This window comes from Hypanus sabinus, chromosome 1 (genome assembly GCF_030144855.1).
Source record: "Hypanus sabinus isolate sHypSab1 chromosome 1, sHypSab1.hap1, whole genome shotgun sequence".
NCBI lineage: Eukaryota > Metazoa > Chordata > Chondrichthyes > Myliobatiformes > Dasyatidae > Hypanus > Hypanus sabinus.
This window is the reverse complement of record NC_082706.1, coordinates 11,506,254-11,526,327: the sequence shown is the minus strand read 5'-3', so window position 1 is coordinate 11,526,327 and position 20,074 is coordinate 11,506,254. Positions and strand designations below refer to the sequence as shown.

Sequence of the window (20,074 nt, the reverse complement as noted above, 5' to 3'; positions counted from 1 at the left end):
CTTTGCCCAAGGGACTTGCTAGTCTTTAGACCTATTAATTTACATGGTACATTTTCTCAAGAGATGGAAAATGTTTTAACTTCCTCCCTTCTGATACCTTCTTGTGCATTGGAGTACTTTCAACCATGAAGACTCTTACCATTTCTTTGTTTCCTATTATTAATTCTCAAGCTCAGAGGGACCAACATTTACTTGAACTTTTTATTATTTTGTATATTTCAGTTCTTAATCTGTTTTTATCTTCATGTATCAAGGTTTCTTAATTGCTTACCAAGTACATCTGCTTACACATGTCAAACAATGGGCACTAGTTTTGTTGAGGCAAGTTTTCAGAACTATCCTACATGTGATAAACACAGGAAATTCTGCAGATGCTGGAAATCCAGAGTAATGCATACAAAACGCCGGAGAAACTCAGCAGGTCAGACAGCATCCGTGGAAAGGAATAAGTAGTCGAAGTTTCAGGTTGAAACCCTTCATCAGGATTGGAAAGGAAGGGGGAAAATGCCAAATTAAGAAGGTGGAGGGAAGGGAGAGTCTACGAGCCCAGGAGGTGATAAGTGAAGCCAGGTGTGAGTCGATGAGGTCAGAAGCTGGAGGTGATGGGAGGAAGGGGTAAAGAAGAAAGAATCTGATAGGAGAGGAGAGTGGACCATAGGAGAAAGGGTAGGAGGAGGAGACCTGGGGTAGGTGATAGGAGGGTGAGGAGAAGAGAAAGAGGTAAAAGGAGATCCAGAATGGGGAATGGAAGAAGGAAGGAGGAGGAAGGAATACTAGAAGTTAGAGAAGTCGATGTTCATTAAGTTGGAGGCTCGCCAGACAGAATAGGAGGCTTTACTCCTCCAACTCGAGAGTGGCCTCATCATGGCAACCATGGACTGACATGTTGGAATGGGAATGGGGAATGAAATTAAAATGGTTGGCCACCAGAATGCACTGTGGGTACATGGTTAGCCTTGTACAAGTAATGTCGCGTGCATTCGATGGATGTAATGTAAGTATGTCATTGTGAACCAGTCAGACCCTGAAAATGGAGGTGTATCAAGAAGCAGAGAGTCTGAGGATGAAGGCAAATCATGTCACAGGTAGATAGGGTCATAAAAAGAGCTTCAAACACATTGGCCTTCATAAATCAGGATACTAAGTACAGGAGGCAGGATGTTATGTTTAAGTTATTTAAGACTTCAGTGAGGCCTAGTTTGAGGTATGTGTGCAGTTCTGGTCACCTACCTACAGGAAAGATATCAAAAAGATTGAAAGAGTGCGGAGAAAATTTACATGGATGTTGCCAGGACTTCGGGAAAGGTTGAAAAGGTTAGGATTTTTATTCTGTAGAGTGTAGGAGAATGAGGGGAGTTTCAATAGAGATATACAAAATTATGAGAGGTATAGATGGGCTTTATCCACTGACAGAACTAGGGTGAAATATTTAAGGGGAATCTGAGGGGGAACTTCTCCACTCAGAGGGTCATGTGAGTGTGGAACGAGCTGCCCAGTGGAAGCAGTGGGTACAAGTTTGATTGTAACATTTAAGAGAAGTTTAGACAAGTACATGGTAGGAGGGGTATAGGGGGCTATGTTCTAGATGTGGGGTGATGGGACCAGGTGGAATAACAATTGGGCAAGAACTAGATATGCCCAAGAACCTGTTTCTGTGGTGTATGCTCTGTGATTCTATAACTCCAAGCAATTGGGCACAAGAAATTATAGATGCCAGAATCTGGGACCACACTCAAAACACTGGAGAAACTCTGCAGATTGGGTACCATTTGTGGACTGTCGATGTTTCAGGATGAAACTCTTCATCTGGACTCCTGAACAAGTCCAAGTAAAGGTTTTGACCTGACCCATCAACTGTCCACTTCTCGGCACAGATGGTGCCCAACCTGCTGAGTTTCTCCAGCCCTTCGTGAATTTGTTTCTTCACGGCTGACGTTTAAGGTTAATATGCAAGGACGGTGTTTTGTGTAGGTCAGTAATTTTTATTTTTCTCAACAAGGAGTGACAATGGTGGCACCGATCAATGACTTCCGAGCCATGGAGTCGTTGGTGTTTGTCAAGGGAGAGAGGCTAATGCGCTGTAAGGTGGCCAGCATCCATCGGCTCTTGGACCTGTTTGGATGGGCTCAGATTGCCAACACGTACATCACGGTGAGTGGGGTGACTGCATGTTCAACCAGGGGTGGACATAAGACATAGAAGTGGAATTAGGCCACTCACTCAGCCCATCGAGACTGCTCTGTCATTCCATCATGGTTGATTTATTACCCTGCTCAAAACTTTATTCTTCTGCTTTCTCCCGTAACCTTTGACACCTTTACTAATCAAGAGGTTTTCAATGTCCCTTTCAAATATACCCTATGACTTGGGCTCCACTGCCATCTATGGTAATGAATTTCACAGATTCACCACCATCTGACTCAATAAACTCCTCCTTATCTATTTTATGGTAACTGCAAGTGCAAGTTCTGAGATTGATGGCTACAGAATTGGTTAGTGAGGTTGTGTAACCCACAGGACCCTGAAATATGTACAACCCTTTCTTTCATCCATGGGAACCCGTTGCCATGGCAGCCTGTAACCCTTAGGAAACATTTACCAATCAAATGCCGTAGCCCCTGGCAATGCACAACATAAGATTGCCACAGTCCATTGGATGGGGAAACATTAATTTATGGGATGTTAGTTTTCTTTGCTGACAAAGTGTTAGTGATGAAAAGAGATGAAAAATTAATCCCTTTCTACATCCTGTGAAATCAATAACATTAAAATTCCTACTTATTGCCAAGGATACAGAAAGAAAAGTATTTGGCTTAGAAAATTTAGAATTTACTTTGTGTGCCATTTTTTACATTCTAAGACAATTTCTCTTTTTTCTCACTCTTTACTTTTTCACACTCTGCCCATTTTCTCTGCCTCCTATCCATCTTTCCACCCTCTCAACATTTCTTTGTCGCTTTCTCTTTTGCTCATCTTTCACCATCTGCTTCCCCTTATCTTTCTTCTCCCCTTTGTTTCTCTTTCATTCTCTCTCACTATAGCATATTCTCTCCTGCTCCTTCTCTGTCTCCCCGCCTCCCTCTCACTTTCTCACTCTCCTGCTCTCTCTAGCTTTCTTTTGCTCTCTCTCTTTATCTCATTCACTCATGATCTCTCTCTCTCATTCTGTCCCTCTCTCTCGCCCTCTCTTTTCACTCTCCCTTGCACTCTTTTTTTGCTTTCTTGTCTCTCTCTCTCTCTCTCTTTCTCTCTCTCTCTCTCTCTCTGTGTCCCATCCTCCATTCTCTCTCACTTTCCCTCTTTTTATCAGAAACCTTTTTCAGAAGACTCTTCAAAGACCCATGGACCCTCGCTAACATTGACACTCTTTCACTGTTCACATCCCCAAACTTCCTCAAACATTTTACTCTGTTGCGTGTAACATACAGGGTGCCACTAAGTTTTTTTTTGCAAAGCCTTCCAGAGTCTCTCTCTCTGATTCACTTGGAATTGCTGAGGGACTCTTGAGCAAGCTTTGTTACTGACTTCAGTTGGAAGTTGTCAGCCAGTTAAAGGAAATTACACTTATTGCAGGAAATGTTTCTTCATCGGAGTACAGCATTGGAAACTCTGTTGGGCAGAGTGCAGCTGAGCACAGGAACTTCTGCATTCCATCAGCACAATCCTCAGTCTGCTCCCCCCCCCCCCATAAATATTGTTTCTCGGGAACCCAGGGTTTAGGTGCTCAGGCAAGTCTTTTGCAGAGAGTCTGTTCAATGCTGTGGGTTAAGAAAGTGGGCTGTTGTCTCCCAGACCCAGACCACAGAGTTGTGGCTGCACTGTAGTTTAGTGGTTGGCGTAACGCCATTGCAGTGCCAGACGCGTGGGTTCAATTCTGCTGTTGGCTGCAAAGAGTTTGTACGTTCTCCCCGTGACTGCACGTGTTTCCTCCAGGTGCTCCAGTTTCCTCCCACGGTCCAAAGGTGTACAGGTTAGAGTTAGTAAATTATTGCTATGTTGGTGCCCCCGGCACAGCATCGGACTGTGTTGGTTGTTGACTCAAACGATCCATTTAACTGTACGTCCCAATGTTTCCATAAGATATTGGAGCAGAACTACAAGTAACTGTTACATACATAGACTGATTGTATGTACATAAAGTGACTGTAGATGATGTGTATGTAGTGGTGGTGGGGTGGTTGAATGGTGGAGGGGGTTGGGGAAAGTAACAGCTTTTGAGTGGTCCTGGTGCGGAGTGAATAACTATAAGATACAGTAGCAGAATAGGGCCATTTGGCCCATCAAGTTTGCTCTGCCATTCCATCATGACTAATTTATTATCTCTCTCAAACTCATTTTCCTGCCTTCTCACTGTAACCTTTGATGCCCACACCTGCATATGTTTTGACAAATAAAGCTAATCTTTACTGAGCTTTATTCTTTATCTTTCAGTCGGGATGGAGGGCCTTAACCTGAAGTGCTGATTTCACTCCACAGATGCTGCTTGACCCAAGAGATCCCAGAATACTGGACTGTCCAGCAGGTCAGGCAGCATCAGTGGGGAGAGAGATAAAACAGCCACTTTGGGTTAAGGACCCTTCATGGGAATTGGGGAAGTGAGAAGGCAAGAGTGTTTCCTTGGTGCAGGAAGGGGGAGATGTGGAAGCAGCAGGGAATGTCCATGACAGGCCGCAAACCAAAGTTATCAAGGCTTGTTTAAGTGAAGAGGCGTATCTGAGAAGTGAAATAGTAGGCTTTGTGCGTCATCCCGGTGAAAGACAAGCTAGGTTTTTAGTCTGCGCACAGGAAGAAGCCATGATCAGAGGTAGCAAATGTATAGAGAAATACATAGTCTTACCCTTTGGCTGGAAGAACCTGTACAATGGCAATCATTCAGACTTCTATGAACTGCATTTATCTCTGTCTGGTGCAAGGAGGAGAAATTTATGAACGACAGGAAAAAATAGCAACACAAGCTTGGGAGCAAATTAGAGTTAAGCAGAAGAGGAGAAAAGGGTTGATTAAGAAGGAGGGAATAGAGTGCAAAATTAAGCTTGCAGAGAACATAAAAACTGACTCTTAAAGCTTTTATAGATATATCGTGGAAAAATACATCCTTATAGTCAGAAATGGAAAAATTTATAAAAGGAACAAAGATTTATGATTTAGAATGAGGAGCAAACATAAACAGTAATTAAGCACGTGTTTTCGTTCTGTCTTTCAAAACCTTCTAGAAATGCTGTGGGGAATGCAATATCTAAATTAAATCAGTGGTGGTCGGGAAAATTGAACTTTGGGATGGATGGAATGAACGGCTTTAATCCACAACACACTTTTGTTAACTTTGTTTCCTTCTCCGTTTTTTAAAATTTTTCCTTCAGCTCAGAGTTAGTAAGGAACAGGATCATTTCCTCATCATTCCCAGGGGAATTTCCTATGGCGAAGTCTCTGGCTCTATCCTGGTGAGTATATTCATTACAAGCAATGGTTCCCAACCTGGCATCCACAGACCCTTTGTATTGATCTACAGCATAAAAAAGGGTTTGGGAACCCCCGATTACAAACACTAATGGTGACTTTTAACCCTTTCTGACCTGGAGGCTCCTTGATTATTTACTTAAATTGAGTGCTTCATGCAGTCACTTAGCCCACTCTGACTGGCCGCTTGTCAGGCCAATCGGTTAAGCTCGGTCCCCCCTCCGCTGTCTCATGGAGAATGGAACAGTACTGTGCCAGAATTGACCCTTCGGCCCGCAGTGTTGTGCCAAATAAATTCAGTGAATAATCCTTTCTGCCTGTCCATGTCCATACCCCTCCATTTCTTGCACATTAATGTAAATGCTTCTATCTGCCTCCACAACTGTCCCAGGTAGCAGCTTCCAGATACCCACCACTCTCTGTGTACAAAAACCAGCCCCGTACATTCCTTTGAACATTCCCCCTCTCAGCTTCAATGCATGCCGTCTAGAATAAGACATTTTAACCCTGGGAGAAAAGTACTGGCTGTCCATGTCTCTCAAGGGAGGCTTCTCTGTAACTTTCTCATTTAATGGGTGAGTGGGAGGGAGGAACAGGGCTTGTTTCACTGTAGGTGTTCTGTTGATTGAAGTTCTGCTGGGCATTCTGGGCATACTGTGTCAACACCGGAGGGCACGGTGACACTTGGTGACCCTTGGGTGTATTGGTTTTACAGCACAAATGGCGCGTTTCACTCTACACTTCGATGTGCTCATGAGAAGTAAATTTGAATCTTCAAGTGATTAATGGTTAACGAAGTCCGCATTGCATGAGTGGCCTGTCGTCGTGAGCAGTGTGGTGTGTCAGGCCGATAATGTTTGAGGACAAACCCCATTCCAAATGTTTGAGCACGAAGTCTAATCTGATGCTCCAACGCAGCGTCGGGGAACATTGCAATCCAAGATAGACATAAAACTTAACAGCACCATTCCAAGAAAGCAGAGAGCTCCCGTAGAGACACAGAAACAGGCCTTTGAGGACACTGAGTCTGTGCCAGACTTCTTGCCCATCTACACTATTCCTTTATTTTCCTGTAAACGCCTGCAAGAAAATGAAGTCCTTCACGATGGATGCTGCCTTCTTGAGATGCTGCTTTTTGAGGGTGTCCTCGAGGGTAGGGAGGAGGCTTGTGCCTGCGATAGAGCTGGCTGAGTCCATAAGACCATAAGGCAAAGGAGCAGAAGTCAGCCATTCGGCCCATCGAGTCTGCTCCGCCATTTCATCATGAGCTGATCCAATCTCCCCTTTAGTCCCATTCCCCCGCCTTCTCACCATAACCTTTGATGCCCTGACTACTCAGATACCTATCAATCTCTGCCTTAAATACACCCAATGACTTGACCTCCACTGCTGCCCGTGGCAACAAATTCCACAGATTCACCACCCTCTGGATAAAAAAAATTTTTTCACATCTCCGTTCTGAATGGGCGCCCTGCAATCCTCAAGTCATGTCCTCTCATACTAGACTCCCCCACCATGGTAAACAACTTTGCCACATCCACTCTGTCCATGCCTTTCAACATTCGAAATGTTTCTATGGGGTCCCCCCTCATTCTTCTAAACCCCAAGGAGTACAGTCCAAGAGCAGTCAAACTTTTCTCATATGTTAACCCTCTCATTCCCAGAATCATTCTAGTGAATCTTCTCTGAGTCTACAGCCTTATTTGATCCAGCAGTTTTTTCCCCTTCCTGAGGTCTTCACAATTCTCCAATCGGCCCAGGTTCTCCTACAGTTCGTTCAGCCAGAGACTCATTCCACCGAGATGCAACACCGAGCGTCATAGGAAGTCATTCCTGCCAGTGGCCATCAAACTTTACAACTCCTCCCTCGGAGTGTCAGACACCCTGAGCCAATAGGCTGGTCCTGGACTTATTTCCACTTGGCATAATTTACTTATTATTATTTAATTATTTATGGTTTTATATTGCTATTTTTCTACACTATTCTTGGTTGGTGCGACTGTAATGAAACCCAATTTCCTTCGGGATCAATAAAGTATGTCTGTCTGAGTGCAACAACCCCCCCCCCCCCCCCAAATCATCCATAGCCTTGTTCATTATGCTCCATCTTGTATGAGGTGGGCAATCATTGTCCTTCCATGGCCATGATTGCCTTGACAATTTTTGTTCTACAGAAGTGGCTTGCCATTGCCTTCTTCTGGGCAGTGTCTTTACAAGAAGGGTGAACCCAGCCGTTATCAATACTCTGCAGAGATTGTCTGCCTGGCGTCAGTGGTCACATAACCAGGACTTGTGATCTGCACCAGCTGCTCGTACGACCATCCACCACCTGCTCCCGTGGCCTCACGTCACCCTGATCGGGTGGAAGGGGGGGCTAAGCAGGTGCTACACCTTGCCCAAGGGTGACCTGCAGGCTAGCGGAGGGAAGGAGCACCTTACACCTCCTTTGATAGAGGCGTATTTCCATTCCGCCACGCAATCCATAATTTACCGATACTTTCTCCCAAACTCCAGTGACTTACCTTCACCGGTCTCATGCTGAGAGGCTAAACAAGACAGCCCACACTCAGAAGTAACTGAAGATGGCAGAACAAGTGCTATTGCTATTAGGAGAGCTTTTGAAGAGTGTTGTGTATCCAAGCACGTGACATTTAACCTTTAGACATTGCACACTTGCTTTCAGCTGCAATGCCATCCACGGTCACGGACACGGAACATCAGGAAAGACGTCAAGGTTTTGAGGAGGTTTCCCAGGTCAGTGTCAGGGAAAAGACAGTCATTCTGCAGAGCAACTCGGGAAGCTGCAATTGTTCCAGGCTCAGAGGAAAAGTAACTCTTGAAATGATGAGGCTTCTTTGACAAAGCAAGGAGGAAGAAACATTTCCTCTGAGGTGGGGGTGTTTGTGAACAGAGATCACGGTTTTAATGTCATTTAACAAAGGAACCAAGGAGGAAATGGAGAGAAATTATATTCAACAGATGGTTGTCTTGATCTGAAACTCACGACCTGAAAGAGTAGTGGGAGCAGATTACTCAGGAAATTTCAAAAGGAAGTAAGATGTGCACTAATTTGCAAAGCACAAAAAGTTCAATAGTTCAAAGTAAGTTTATTAACAAAGTACATATATGTCACCATATGCTACCTTGATATTCATTTTCTTGTGGGCATTCACAGTAGGATGAAGGAATACAACAGACTCAACGAAAAGCTACACACGCATAAAGACCGACAAGCAACCAACATGCAAAATAAGACAAGCTGTGCAAATGCAAAAATATAAAAAATAATTAATACTGCAAACAATAAACAAATTAATAAACTGTACTAAGAATGGCTGGCTGGTGACAAAGTGGCATCAGCGCCGGACTTCGGAGCGAAGACTCCCGAGTTCGAATCCAGCCGGCTCCCGTGCATGCTTTCCATTTGTGCTGGGTTGAGCGTTGAGCTAGCAACTTGACCTCGTGAAAAAGAAATTGCCTGCTACAGAAACATCAACAGCAAAAAGTTGATGGCCTGTTCCTCTCTCTCACTCTCTCTCTCGTGAGTTGAAAGGCAATTTCTCTTCTTCTTTCTATACTAAGAATGGTAAATAAATAATACCGAGTTAAATGTAGAATTAAATCTTAAAAGTTATCTGGGAGTCAGTCAGATTCTGTGCTTTATTTTGCTTTCTTCTGTACTTTTTAACTTTTTAATTTAATGACGCGACATGGTAACAGGCCCTCAGGCCCAGCGAACCCATACTGACCAATACAGACAATCACTGTGATAACTGGTTGTGATTTAATTTCACACTTGTATCGGTCTGAGGCTCTGAAGCTGTAGAAGATTGTAATGAAATGAGGAAATATTGGTGCCTGTGCTTATCAAATCTGTAAGGGTTTCCAAGAAGGCGAAGGGACTTGTTACTGAACAACACTCCTGCTGGAAGAGAGCACCATCAGAGGAGCAGGGCCTGAACCAGATGGTTCAGTGACTGATTTGCAAGCCATGCTGGTAACCTCAGTTGAATCTTCACAGAAAATGCACGGAAATATGAACCAGCTTGGAAATTCGCCTGTCTTGATGTTTCATGCCAGAATCTTGGTGCAGAGGTGTTTGTCATTCTCCGTTCCAGAAATATTAACCAGTAAACCGATTAAAGCATCCACCGTCTGAACGTGAAAGGCGGTGCTGTGTGAGTAAGCATGTCTCTGCTTCGAGCAGCTTCGTTCCTCTTTCAGTATCCAAATCAGCACTTAACCCTTTACAAAGTGTGTCTGGAAATTCAATAGTGTAACACTTCTTTTCCTGATTGAATTAAAAAAATTTCCAGATTATTTTACTTGGAAATTCGACCATGTAGTATTGTATATTTAATATTTCAATAATGTCTGAGTAATCTTGTATATATATTCATTGATTAAGCATTCTTGTTTGTTTAAATAATTCATTACAGGTTTTATCTATAAGTACATTAACTGCATATGTTACATGCTATGTGCATGCCTTACTTGAAGCAAGCACGTAGTTAGACTCACATTTTGGACTGCTGTGTTTTCATTTAACGTTTTGAAGTCTCAAAACATAATGTACTGTCATGTGACCTTGGGCTCCTGGATCTGCTTTGTTTATTTCACCATGACAACATGTGTCCATCATCTTGTCAATCTACCACAGGGATGTTTACTCCTTGGTTCCCCCAATTTCTCAGAAATCCACCACCCTCCCCCCTCAGTCCGAATCCCTGTGACTTACCATGCTAATCTTCGCGGAGTTCCTGCCCCGTTACTTACAGGGATCAAGGATTTACTCGCCATATACTTTTACATGTACAGTGGATTCTGGTTAATTGGCCCAATTAAGCAGCTGCCCCAATTAGAAGTTTCATGGAAGTAGCTTTAAAAAGGAAAAACTATGTTTAACTGAGTAACAAATTATGTTTTTAAGTGAAATCCGGCACCAATTATAATGCTAGCAATACTATTACAGTACTATAAAATTGTGTATTAGTTCCTCATAGTTATCAATGGAGAAATTCATCCCGGTGGACGCTGCCTTGTTCTTTTGACTGTAAATGAACAAAGTTAGCACAGATACCTAGATAATGGACTGCCTGCATTGGCTTTCTGCATTAAGTAGTGTCAAAAACCACTGCTTTTTAATTCAGTGATAGTCAGCCCAAGTGAATAACATAACACAAGCATATGCAGCCAACACTATTTGAAAACTGTTTGCTGTAAGTACACTGTGATGGCCACACAAGTGCACACGACTGATGCTAGTTAGAAACTCCTGCATCCTCCAACTCTTCATTTTCACAGTAACATTCAAGGTGACTGTCAATACCTTCAAATCCTTTGTAGTTTCTAACTTGCTGAAGCAGTGAAATTGTTTCATTTCCACTACGGGCCATTTCTTAGATCTCCAAGCCTGAATGCTTGAAACTGTAATGAGCAAAACACTTTTGAATTGCCTTACTGCTTATTTCTCATCAACTATCTGACAAGACTCACTTTTTTGAACACAAACACACATAAATGATGCTATTTTAAAACTGTTTGCTCTAATCATGGTGTAATGTCAAACATCCGCACAATTGCACGTGACTGATGCCAGTTAGAAACTACTTGGCAACAGTCTTCTGTCCCAATTAAGCGGCATAGTGTCCCAAATAAATAGAGGAAATTCCGGCTATTTTCTCAATTAGTTTTTGTTCTTTAAGAATTGTTCCAAACAAGTGGCTTCCCCAATTAAATGGAATCCACTGAATAAAGAATTTGCTGCAGTGTGTTAATCGGGGATGAGATGCAACAAAAAAAACCGACGTTCAACAATTATAAAGAGTAAAGAATTATACAAAAATAAAGTTAGAAGTTGAAGTACAGATATGGAATAAAATGTGAATAAACAGCAGTATAAGAAGTGGGTTAGGTGTTTACTGAGGTAATAGATTGGGGGGTGGGTGTGGGGGGAGCTAACTAGAATGGTTGATCAGATGAACTGCCCGTGGAAGAAACTTTTATGATGGTGTGAAGTTTTTTTGTTTTAATGGTCCTCGAGTGTGTTCCAGAAGGGAGCTTTGGGTAAAGACAGCATGCAGGGTGGGTTTGCACGGTTGCATTCCATCCCGCACCTCTGAGGTTGGAGTAAAGAAGGGCGATGGGAGATTGGATGGAGGTGGACAGGATTACAGCAGGTTTAGGTGGAGCAGTGGAGGGACTTGCTTACTAACGGGGCATAGGCTGCCAACAGTAGCTCGTCTGACTCCTCTGCCTTGGGCCAGTCTTTCACATTGTCTCCAGGTGTAACCCATCTTCTTGGTGTATCCTTCCTCTCCCAGGGATGAGGTCTTTAGGGCTTCTGTTGGCATTGCTGTAGCACTGGGATTTTATGGAATTGTGTTGCTAGCCCCGTGCCCGAACCTCCTCCGTTCACAGCCAGGCTTTGGGACTCCGTGGCGGAGTTAGCAAGAGAGTGAGGCCAGTCCTATTAGCAGGTGATCCAAAGATTGGGTATCCTTTGCTTAAAGTTTTAGATAAAACCTGATGTAGAGAATTGGTGCTTCCAGAGCATTTAACACTTGACTCTAATCCCTCTTCCCAGGTGAAGGTCAACATTCTGGGCGAAGTGGTCAATCAAGGGAGCACCAATTTCTCGGTGGACACGGCTGGGTTCAGCCTACACTCAGCCATCTACTCCGCTCGACCGGATGTCCGCTGTATAATTCACTTGCACACACCAGCCACTGCTGCGGTGAGTATTAGGAAAAGTTCAGTGCAGGTAAACAGTAAGGTACAAGATTATAACTAGGTAGATTGAGAGATTGGGAATCCAATTTTATCATTACCAGGAAACTAACAGTGGGGTAGATGCTGTCCTTGAGCCTGGTGGTACAATCTTTCAGGTCTTTGCATCTCCTGCCCGATGGGAGAGGAGAGATTGTCTGGGGTGGGTGGGGTCTTTGATTCTGCTGGCTGCTTTACTGAGGCAGCAAGAAGTGTAGACAGTGTCCATAGCGGGGAGGCTGGTTTCCACGTGTCCACAACTCTGCAGTTTCTTGCAGTCTCAGGCCGAGCAGTTGCCATAACAAGATGTGATGCATCTGGACAGAATGCTTTCTATGATACATTGATGAAAACTGGGAAGAGTCAACAGCAAAGAAGAGGTCAACAGCAGCATGCCAAATTTCTTTAGCCCCCTGAGGATATAGAGGCGTTGGTGAGATCGCTTGGCTGTGATGTCTCTGTGGTTAGACCAGGATAGGCTGTTGGTGATGTTCACTGTTAGGAACACCGTAGGTAAAGACATGAGCCTTCAGGATATGCATGAACAATGGGATCTCTTGCTTCTTCTAATCTTCTCCTAATTGCCCTCTAGGTTTCAGCCATGAAATGTGGTCTTCTGCCTTTATCCCATGAAGCCTTGCTGGTTGGAGATGTGGCCTATTATGAATATAATGGAGCACCTGATACAGAGGAAGATAGAATCCAGCTGCAGAAATGCCTGGGACCTACGAGCAAGGTACTTGTCCCCACATATTTATCACTCAATTTTATGTTGAATTTTCTTTCTTCCCTTTCAGAAATTTTTGAAACTTCTGGTTACTGAATGGGCACTATAAGACCATAAGATGTAGGAGAAGAATTAGGCCATTTGTCCCATAGCATATGCTCCCTGTTCGATAATGGTTGATTTACTTCCCCTCTCATTCCATTCTCCTCCCTTCTCTCCATAGCCTTTGCACCCTTACTAATCAAGAAAAAAGTATCAGCGGTAGTTGGTGGTCTAGTTGGTGATTGTACTCTGAGCACTGAATGTGCTTGAGGAATCTCCATTGCATTTCAAGTCCAACACCTTAACCACTCAGCCATTGCAGCTCTGGTTAAAGTCGGCATCTTTCCTGTATATCCTCATCCTTTAACATTTCACCTGTTTGCTCTTGGTTTGGGTGGCGGGGTGAAGATACGTCTCTAACAAAGGAGGTGTAAGGTGCTCCTTCCCTCTGCTAGCCTGCAGGTCACCCTTGGGCAAGGTGTAGCACCTGCTTAGCCCCCAATCAGGATCAGGTGAAGCCATGGGAGGAGGTGGTGGATGGTCGTACGAGCAGCTGGCGCAGATCACAAGTCCTGGTTATGTGACCACTGACACCAGGCAAACAATCTCTGAAGAGCATTGATAATGACAGGGGTCACCCGTCTTTTAAAAGCACAGCCCAGAAGAAGGCAAAGGCAAACCACTTCTGTAGAAAAATTTACCAAGAACAATCATGATTGTGGAAAGAGGATGATCGTCCACTTCATACAACATGGCACTTAACAAACAAATGCTCTTGGTTGCCTCAATATCCCACTTAGGCTGGGTCACTCAACAGCAGCTTTAAATTATGTGTCATCAATCTTTGAACCATCATCAGTAGGTCAAGGTTCCAGCTGTATCTCCTCTGTCACCCCACCACAATCTTGTCTATCTCTTCTCCTCCTTTACTCCTTTGCTAGGTTTGTGTAAGTTCAGCATTCACCTAAAACTTTGACAAACTGCTATAGGTGAAAAGTATCCTGACTGGTTGCATTGAAGTACCTATGTCCAGGAATGGAAAAGTTTACAGAAAGTAGTGGGTACAACCCAGTCCATCATAGGCAAAGCCCGTTCCACCATTGGGTGTATTTACAAGGAGCACTCCCACAGGAAAGCAGCATCCATTATCAAGAATCCCCACCATTCAGACCACTCTCCCTTCTCACTACTACCACCAGGCAGGAGGTACAGGAGCCTGAGGTCCCACACCATCAGTTTCAAAGTAAATTTATTATTATCAAAGGTACTTGTATGTCACCATATACAACCCTGAGATTCACTTTTTGCAGGCATTCACAGTAAATGCAAAGAAACAACAAAAAACAAAGTAATAATAATGAATTAATAAGCAATAAATATTGATAACATGAGACAAAGAGTCCTTGAAAGTGAGTCTGTAGGTTGTGTGAACAGTTCAGTGTTGGGATGAGTGAAGTTATCTCATTTGGTTCAAGAACCCGATGGTTGAGGGGGTAATAACTGTTGCTGAACATGGTGGTGTGGGTGCTGTACTTCCTTCCTGGTGACAGCAGTGAGAAGAGAGCATGACCTGTGTGATTGGGGTCCTCGATGATGGATAATGATTTCCTGCAGCACTGCTCCATGTAGGTGTGCTCAGTGGTGGACAGGGCTTATTGGTGTTTCCATACCAGGTTGTGATGCAACCAGTCAATGTACACTCCACTGCACATCTACAGAAGTTTGTTAAAGTTTTAGATGACTTGCCAAATTATCAAATGTCATAAGTATAAAGTAGAGCCGGGGGCTAAGCACAGAGCCTTGTTGTGCACCAATACTGATGGTGATCGTGGAGGAGGTGTTGTTGTCAATCTGAACTGACCGGGGTCAGCAGGTGAGGAAATCGAGAATCCAGTTGCACAAAGAGGTATTGAGGCCCGAGTCTTGGAGCTTATTGATTAGTTCTGAGGGGATGATGGTGTGAATGCAATGCAGTCAATGAAGAGCATCCTGATATATGCATCTTCACTGTCCAGATATTCCAGAGTTGAGTGAAGAGCCAATGAAAGGGCATCTGCTGTTGACCTGTTGTGACAGTAGGCAAATTGGACTGGATCCAAGTCACTTCTCAGGCAGAAGTTGATGTGTTTCATCTCCAACTTCTCAAAGCACATCATCACAGTGGATGTAAGTACTACTGGACGATAGTCATTGACTTAGGTTACCATGTTCTCTTTAGCCACCAGTGTAATTGAAGCCTGCTTGAAGCAAATGGATACCTCAGACTGCTGGTCTGAGAGGTTAAAGATATCAGTGAATGCTCAAGCCAGTTGATCAGCACAGATCTTTAGTACTGGGCCAGGTACCCCATCTGGACCAGACGGATTCTGTGAGTTCACCTTCCTGAAGGATGGTCGCACATCTGCCTCAGATACTGAAATTACAGGGTCATTGGGGTCTGTGGGAGTTCATGATGGTTCCTCCATGTTTTGATGGTCAAAGCGAGCATAGAAGGCATTGAGTTCATCTGGGAGAGAAGCCTTGTTGTCACCTATGTTGTTTGGTTTCACTTCGTAGGAGGTGATAGCATTCAAGTCCTGCCACAGCTGTCGAGCATCCTTGAATGATTCAAGTTTGGTCCAGAATTGCCAGTCCGCATGTGAGATGGATTTCCAAAGGTTCCACCCGGACCTCTTGTAATTCACTTGGTCAGCACACCTGAATGGCACTGATCTGGCCATCAGCAGATTGCGGAAATTATGGTTCATCCAGGGCTTCTGGAAGGAGAAGATCCTGAATGATTTTGCGGGGACACACTCATCTACGGCTGTTTTTATAAAGCCCGTGACAACCGTGGCATATTCATTCAGTTCCTCTGATAAGCCCTTAAACGTGACCTCGTCCACCAACTCAAAGCAGTCCGATAGTTGCTCCTCTGCCTCCCGCGGCTTCCTCCTTGTTATCCTCATCCTGGGGTCTTGCCCTTTAGCCTTTGCTTGTTTGCAGGGGGAGGAGGTCAGATTCCCCAAAATGCAGTCAAGGCATGGGACGGTAGGCATTCCACATTGTAGTGTAATCGAGTGTGCTGTTACCCCTTGTGCTGCAGGTGATAGGTAGATGATAACTTGGGCAGCAATTTCTTCAAACAGGCCGGATTGAAATCCCTGACAATGGTTTGAAAGGTGGAAGATAGCTGTTTCTTATTTGCTGATTTAGTACCATGAATACCTGCTTAACATTGGCCTTTGGTGGTATGTAAACTGTGGTCAGGATCAAGGAGAACTCTCTTGAGAGTCAAACGGTCAGCATTTAATCATTAGATGTTCCAGGTCAGGGGGAAAAGAGTGCACAAGGCAGCTATGTCTGAGCACCACAAAGAGTTTATCGTGAAACAAGGAACCCATCTTTTGCCTCCTCCTTCCCTTTCTTCCATGGTCCACTCTCCTCTCCTATAAGATTCCTTCCTCTCCAGCCCTTTATCTTCCCTACCCACCTGGCTTCGCCTATCACCTTCCAGCTATCCTCCTTTCCTTCTCCCCCTCCACTTTTTATTCTGTCATCTTCTCCCATTCCTGAAGAAGGGTCTCGACCTGAAATGTGGACGGTTTATTCATTTCCATAGACGCTGCCTGACCTGCTGAGTTCCTTCAGCATTTTGTGTGTGGTGCTCTGGATTTCCAGCATCTGCAGAATCTCTTCTGTTTATTGGTTGGCTGTTGTAGCTTTGTTGCTTGCTGCATTGTGTGTTGTTCTGCTGAGCAGGTGGGCATGCTATGTTGGCGACAAGATGCGTGGGGGCACTTGCGGGCTGCCCCCAGCACATCCTCGGGTGTGTTGGCTGTTAACGCAAACGGCATATTTCAGCATAGGTTTTGCTATACACACGATAAATCCTGAAATTTTTTTTGATTCCTATAACCAATAGATAACCATTATCTATCAAAAACTGTCTGAACCCTGATGATCTTCACATCTTTACCAAAGTGCGGTGCCCGGAAATGGATGCAGTACTCTAGTTGTGTATGAAGACAGTTTCAATATAAATTCCCTGTACTCGACCGATGTCATTGTATCCCAGTATCCATTGGAATTTATTCACCCTTACTCTGCCCTGATATTTAAGCACGTGTAGAAGTAAGATGTCCTGTACCGGAACACCCTCCACAAATTTTACATTGTGCAGTTTCTCCTTTGTTCTTCTGACAAATTGTACCATTTCAGTAATTCCATCTGCCACTTGTCCGCCCTGTTAGCCGCCTTTCCTGAATCACTTCCCTCCCTCTTGTCGACCAGCATTCTAAATGCTGTTTTCACGCGGCTGTCATCTGCAAATTTGGTCATTTTCACAGTGTGTTTAAGTTACTGCTCTGGCCACAGAGCAGTGGTCCCAGCACCCATCCCTGTCCCCTACCCTTCCCTGCCTCGTATCCTTTCATTCACAGCTCTGAAATCAATTGTCTTCCTTTCAAACTCTCCTTCAAGTAACCTCAACCACGATCCCTCCTTACAATCTGTCACCCCATCTGTCACCGCCCTTTCCTCTTCAGCTCACTGCCCCCTGGGACCCTGCAGTCTGTCCCATTGCTTGCAGTTTAAATCCATCCATCAGGTTTCTGTTACTAACTACATTCACTGGTCGCAACCTAGGTGATAATACCATCAGGTTCCTGAATCAATAACATCACTCACCTCAACGCTGAACTGATTCTCCAACTTGTAGACACACTTACGAGGGGTGATTGATAAGTTTGTGGCCTAAGATAGAAAGAGTCAATTTTAGAAAACCTAGCACATTTATTTTTTCAACATAGTCCTCTTCTACATTTACACACTTAGTCCAGCAGTCGTGGAGCAGATGGATCTTGGACCTCCAGAAAGTGTCCACAGATGTGATTGATAAGTTTGTTGTCTAAGGTAGAAGGAGATGAGTTGTACAGCTCTCGTTCCATGCACATGCAGTTGAACTCTTTGAGTGATCATGCAGAATGTTTGAAGTTAATAACTCATCTGCTTCCACTTTAGGCCACGAACTTATCAATCACCCCTCATACGAGGAGTCTACAGTTCTGTGTTCTCAATATTATCTATTTACACTCAGTGGCCACTTTATTAGGTACCTCCTGTAGCTAATAAAGTTGTCACTGAGTGTATGTTCATGGTCTTCTGCTGCTGTAGCCCGTCCACTTCAAGGTTCAACATGTTGTGTGTTCAGAGATGCTCCTCAGTGCACCACTGTTGCAACGCGTAGTTATTCGAGATAGATAGGTACTTTATTGATCCCACAGGAAATGGCAGAGTCACAGTAGCATTACAAGCGCACAGATATACATATCAGAAGAGAAGTAAGAGGAATTAAAAAAAGTTTCCTTAAAAATAAGATAAACAATTTACAAGTTCACACTGATAAGACGGTGGTGCAAGAATTACCACAATAATAATATTGTGCAGTAATGGGTGCACATTCACATCGTCCAGATAAGAAGTGATGGTAGTATTGCACAGTATTGCATAATTTGAGTTACAGTCACATTCCTGTCAGCTTGAACCAGTCTGGCCATTCTCTTCCAACCTTCCTTATTAACAAGGTGTTCATTTTCTGCCCACATAGCTGCCACTCACGAAGTTTTTTTGTTTTTCGCACTATTCTCTGTAAAACCCTAGAGATGATCTTGGGTGAAAATCCCAGAAGTCAGCGGTTTCTGAGATACTCAAACCACCCCATCAGGCACCAACAATCATTCCACAGTCAAAGACACTGAGATCACATTTTTTCCCCATTCTGTTAGTCTGAACAACAATTGAACCTCTTGACCATGTCTGCGTGCTTTTATGCATTGAGTTATGCCATGTGATTGGTTGATTTGATAATTGCATTAATAAGCAGCTGTACTAATAAATTGGCCACTGAGTGTATTATTATTTTTGATATTTTTGTGTTTGTGTAGCTTTTCATTGGTTCTATTTGTTCTCCCTGTAAGAAAATGAATCTCAGGGTAGGTTAGATGTTCTTTGATGAGGTACTTAATTTGAAGGTGACAAGACAGAAAGAGTTTTGATGAGATATAGCGGATGAAAAGTCACAGCACTTAGCACCATTGCAAAGACAGGTGAAGAATTAATTGTGCTCAAGGAACTTGCTACTGTGACTTTTGCAGCTCTGGAGGACATGATCTGTACAGAACGTGTAGCGGCTGGTGACTTCCTCTCAGCTTTAGTACAATGCGCCTGTAATTCAAAGACCTCAGGCAGTGTTAGGGCTTCCTAAGAGTGGGCAGGCTGTGTGGGAGGTCTCACTGCTTCTTGGAACTCGCAGAATGCAGGGTGAACCAAGGGCTAACTTGTCACGGAAACAGGCCCTTCGGCCCACGGCGTCAGTGCTAGACCTGAATATTGGACAGCATCAACCAATCCAAGATCGCTGGTCACTCGAGGAACGTGGGCCTGGTCTACGGAACATCGAGCGTGTCATGCTCTGGGGGCGACACGGTCAGCGTAGCGCTGTTACAGCGGCAGCTACGTGAGTTCGATACCCGCCACTCTGTGCAAGGGGCTCGTACGCGCTCCCAGTGACCGCGTGGGTTTCCTCCCGGTGCTCTGGTTTCCTCCCAGATCCTAAAGCCGTAAGTGAGTAAGTTAATTGGTCATATGGGTATAATTGAGCGGTGTGGGTTCATTGGGCCGGAAAGGCCTGTTACTGTGCTGTGTTTCTAAGTAAATATGGCATTAAATACTTAATGTATGATCTTACTGTAAATCTGTTCCAAGGTTGTACTGTATACACTGGAAACCTGCAGCCAAGGCCAGTTCCCAGCTGATAACATTCCAGATGGAAAGGGCTGCTGCTGGCACTCCCACCACTGTGTTCTGTGCAGAAAACACCCAACTGCAGAGGGATTTGATTGTTGAGAACTGATGTGCATTTTTAATCATCTTCCTCTTAGGTGCTACTTCTAAGGAATCATGGTCTGATAGCACTCGGTGAGACTGTGGAAGAGGCCTTCTACAAAATTTACCACCTTCAATCGGCCTGTGAGATACAGGTAAGGGATGTGTGGGGCACGGTCGGCTCCTGGTCCCGTTAGATTCCTTTGTAGGTTTGCC

General features: G+C 44.2%; 1 protein-coding gene across 5 annotated transcripts in view; it reads left to right on the top strand.

The window, feature by feature from the left end:
• The window catches only part of LOC132391401 (beta-adducin-like), a 142,737-nt gene that overhangs the window by 86,853 nt on the left and 35,810 nt on the right, over positions 1-20,074 (top strand). For all 5 annotated transcript variants that reach the window (XM_059964579.1, XM_059964550.1, XM_059964571.1 and 2 more), the window contains 5 exons: positions 2,000-2,151; positions 5,361-5,441; positions 12,044-12,193; positions 12,818-12,961; positions 19,915-20,013. In XM_059964579.1, the coding sequence (XP_059820562.1) occupies positions 2,000-2,151; positions 5,361-5,441; positions 12,044-12,193; positions 12,818-12,961; positions 19,915-20,013 (626 nt within the window). The remainder of the gene's footprint in view (positions 1-1,999; positions 2,152-5,360; positions 5,442-12,043; positions 12,194-12,817; positions 12,962-19,914; positions 20,014-20,074) is intronic.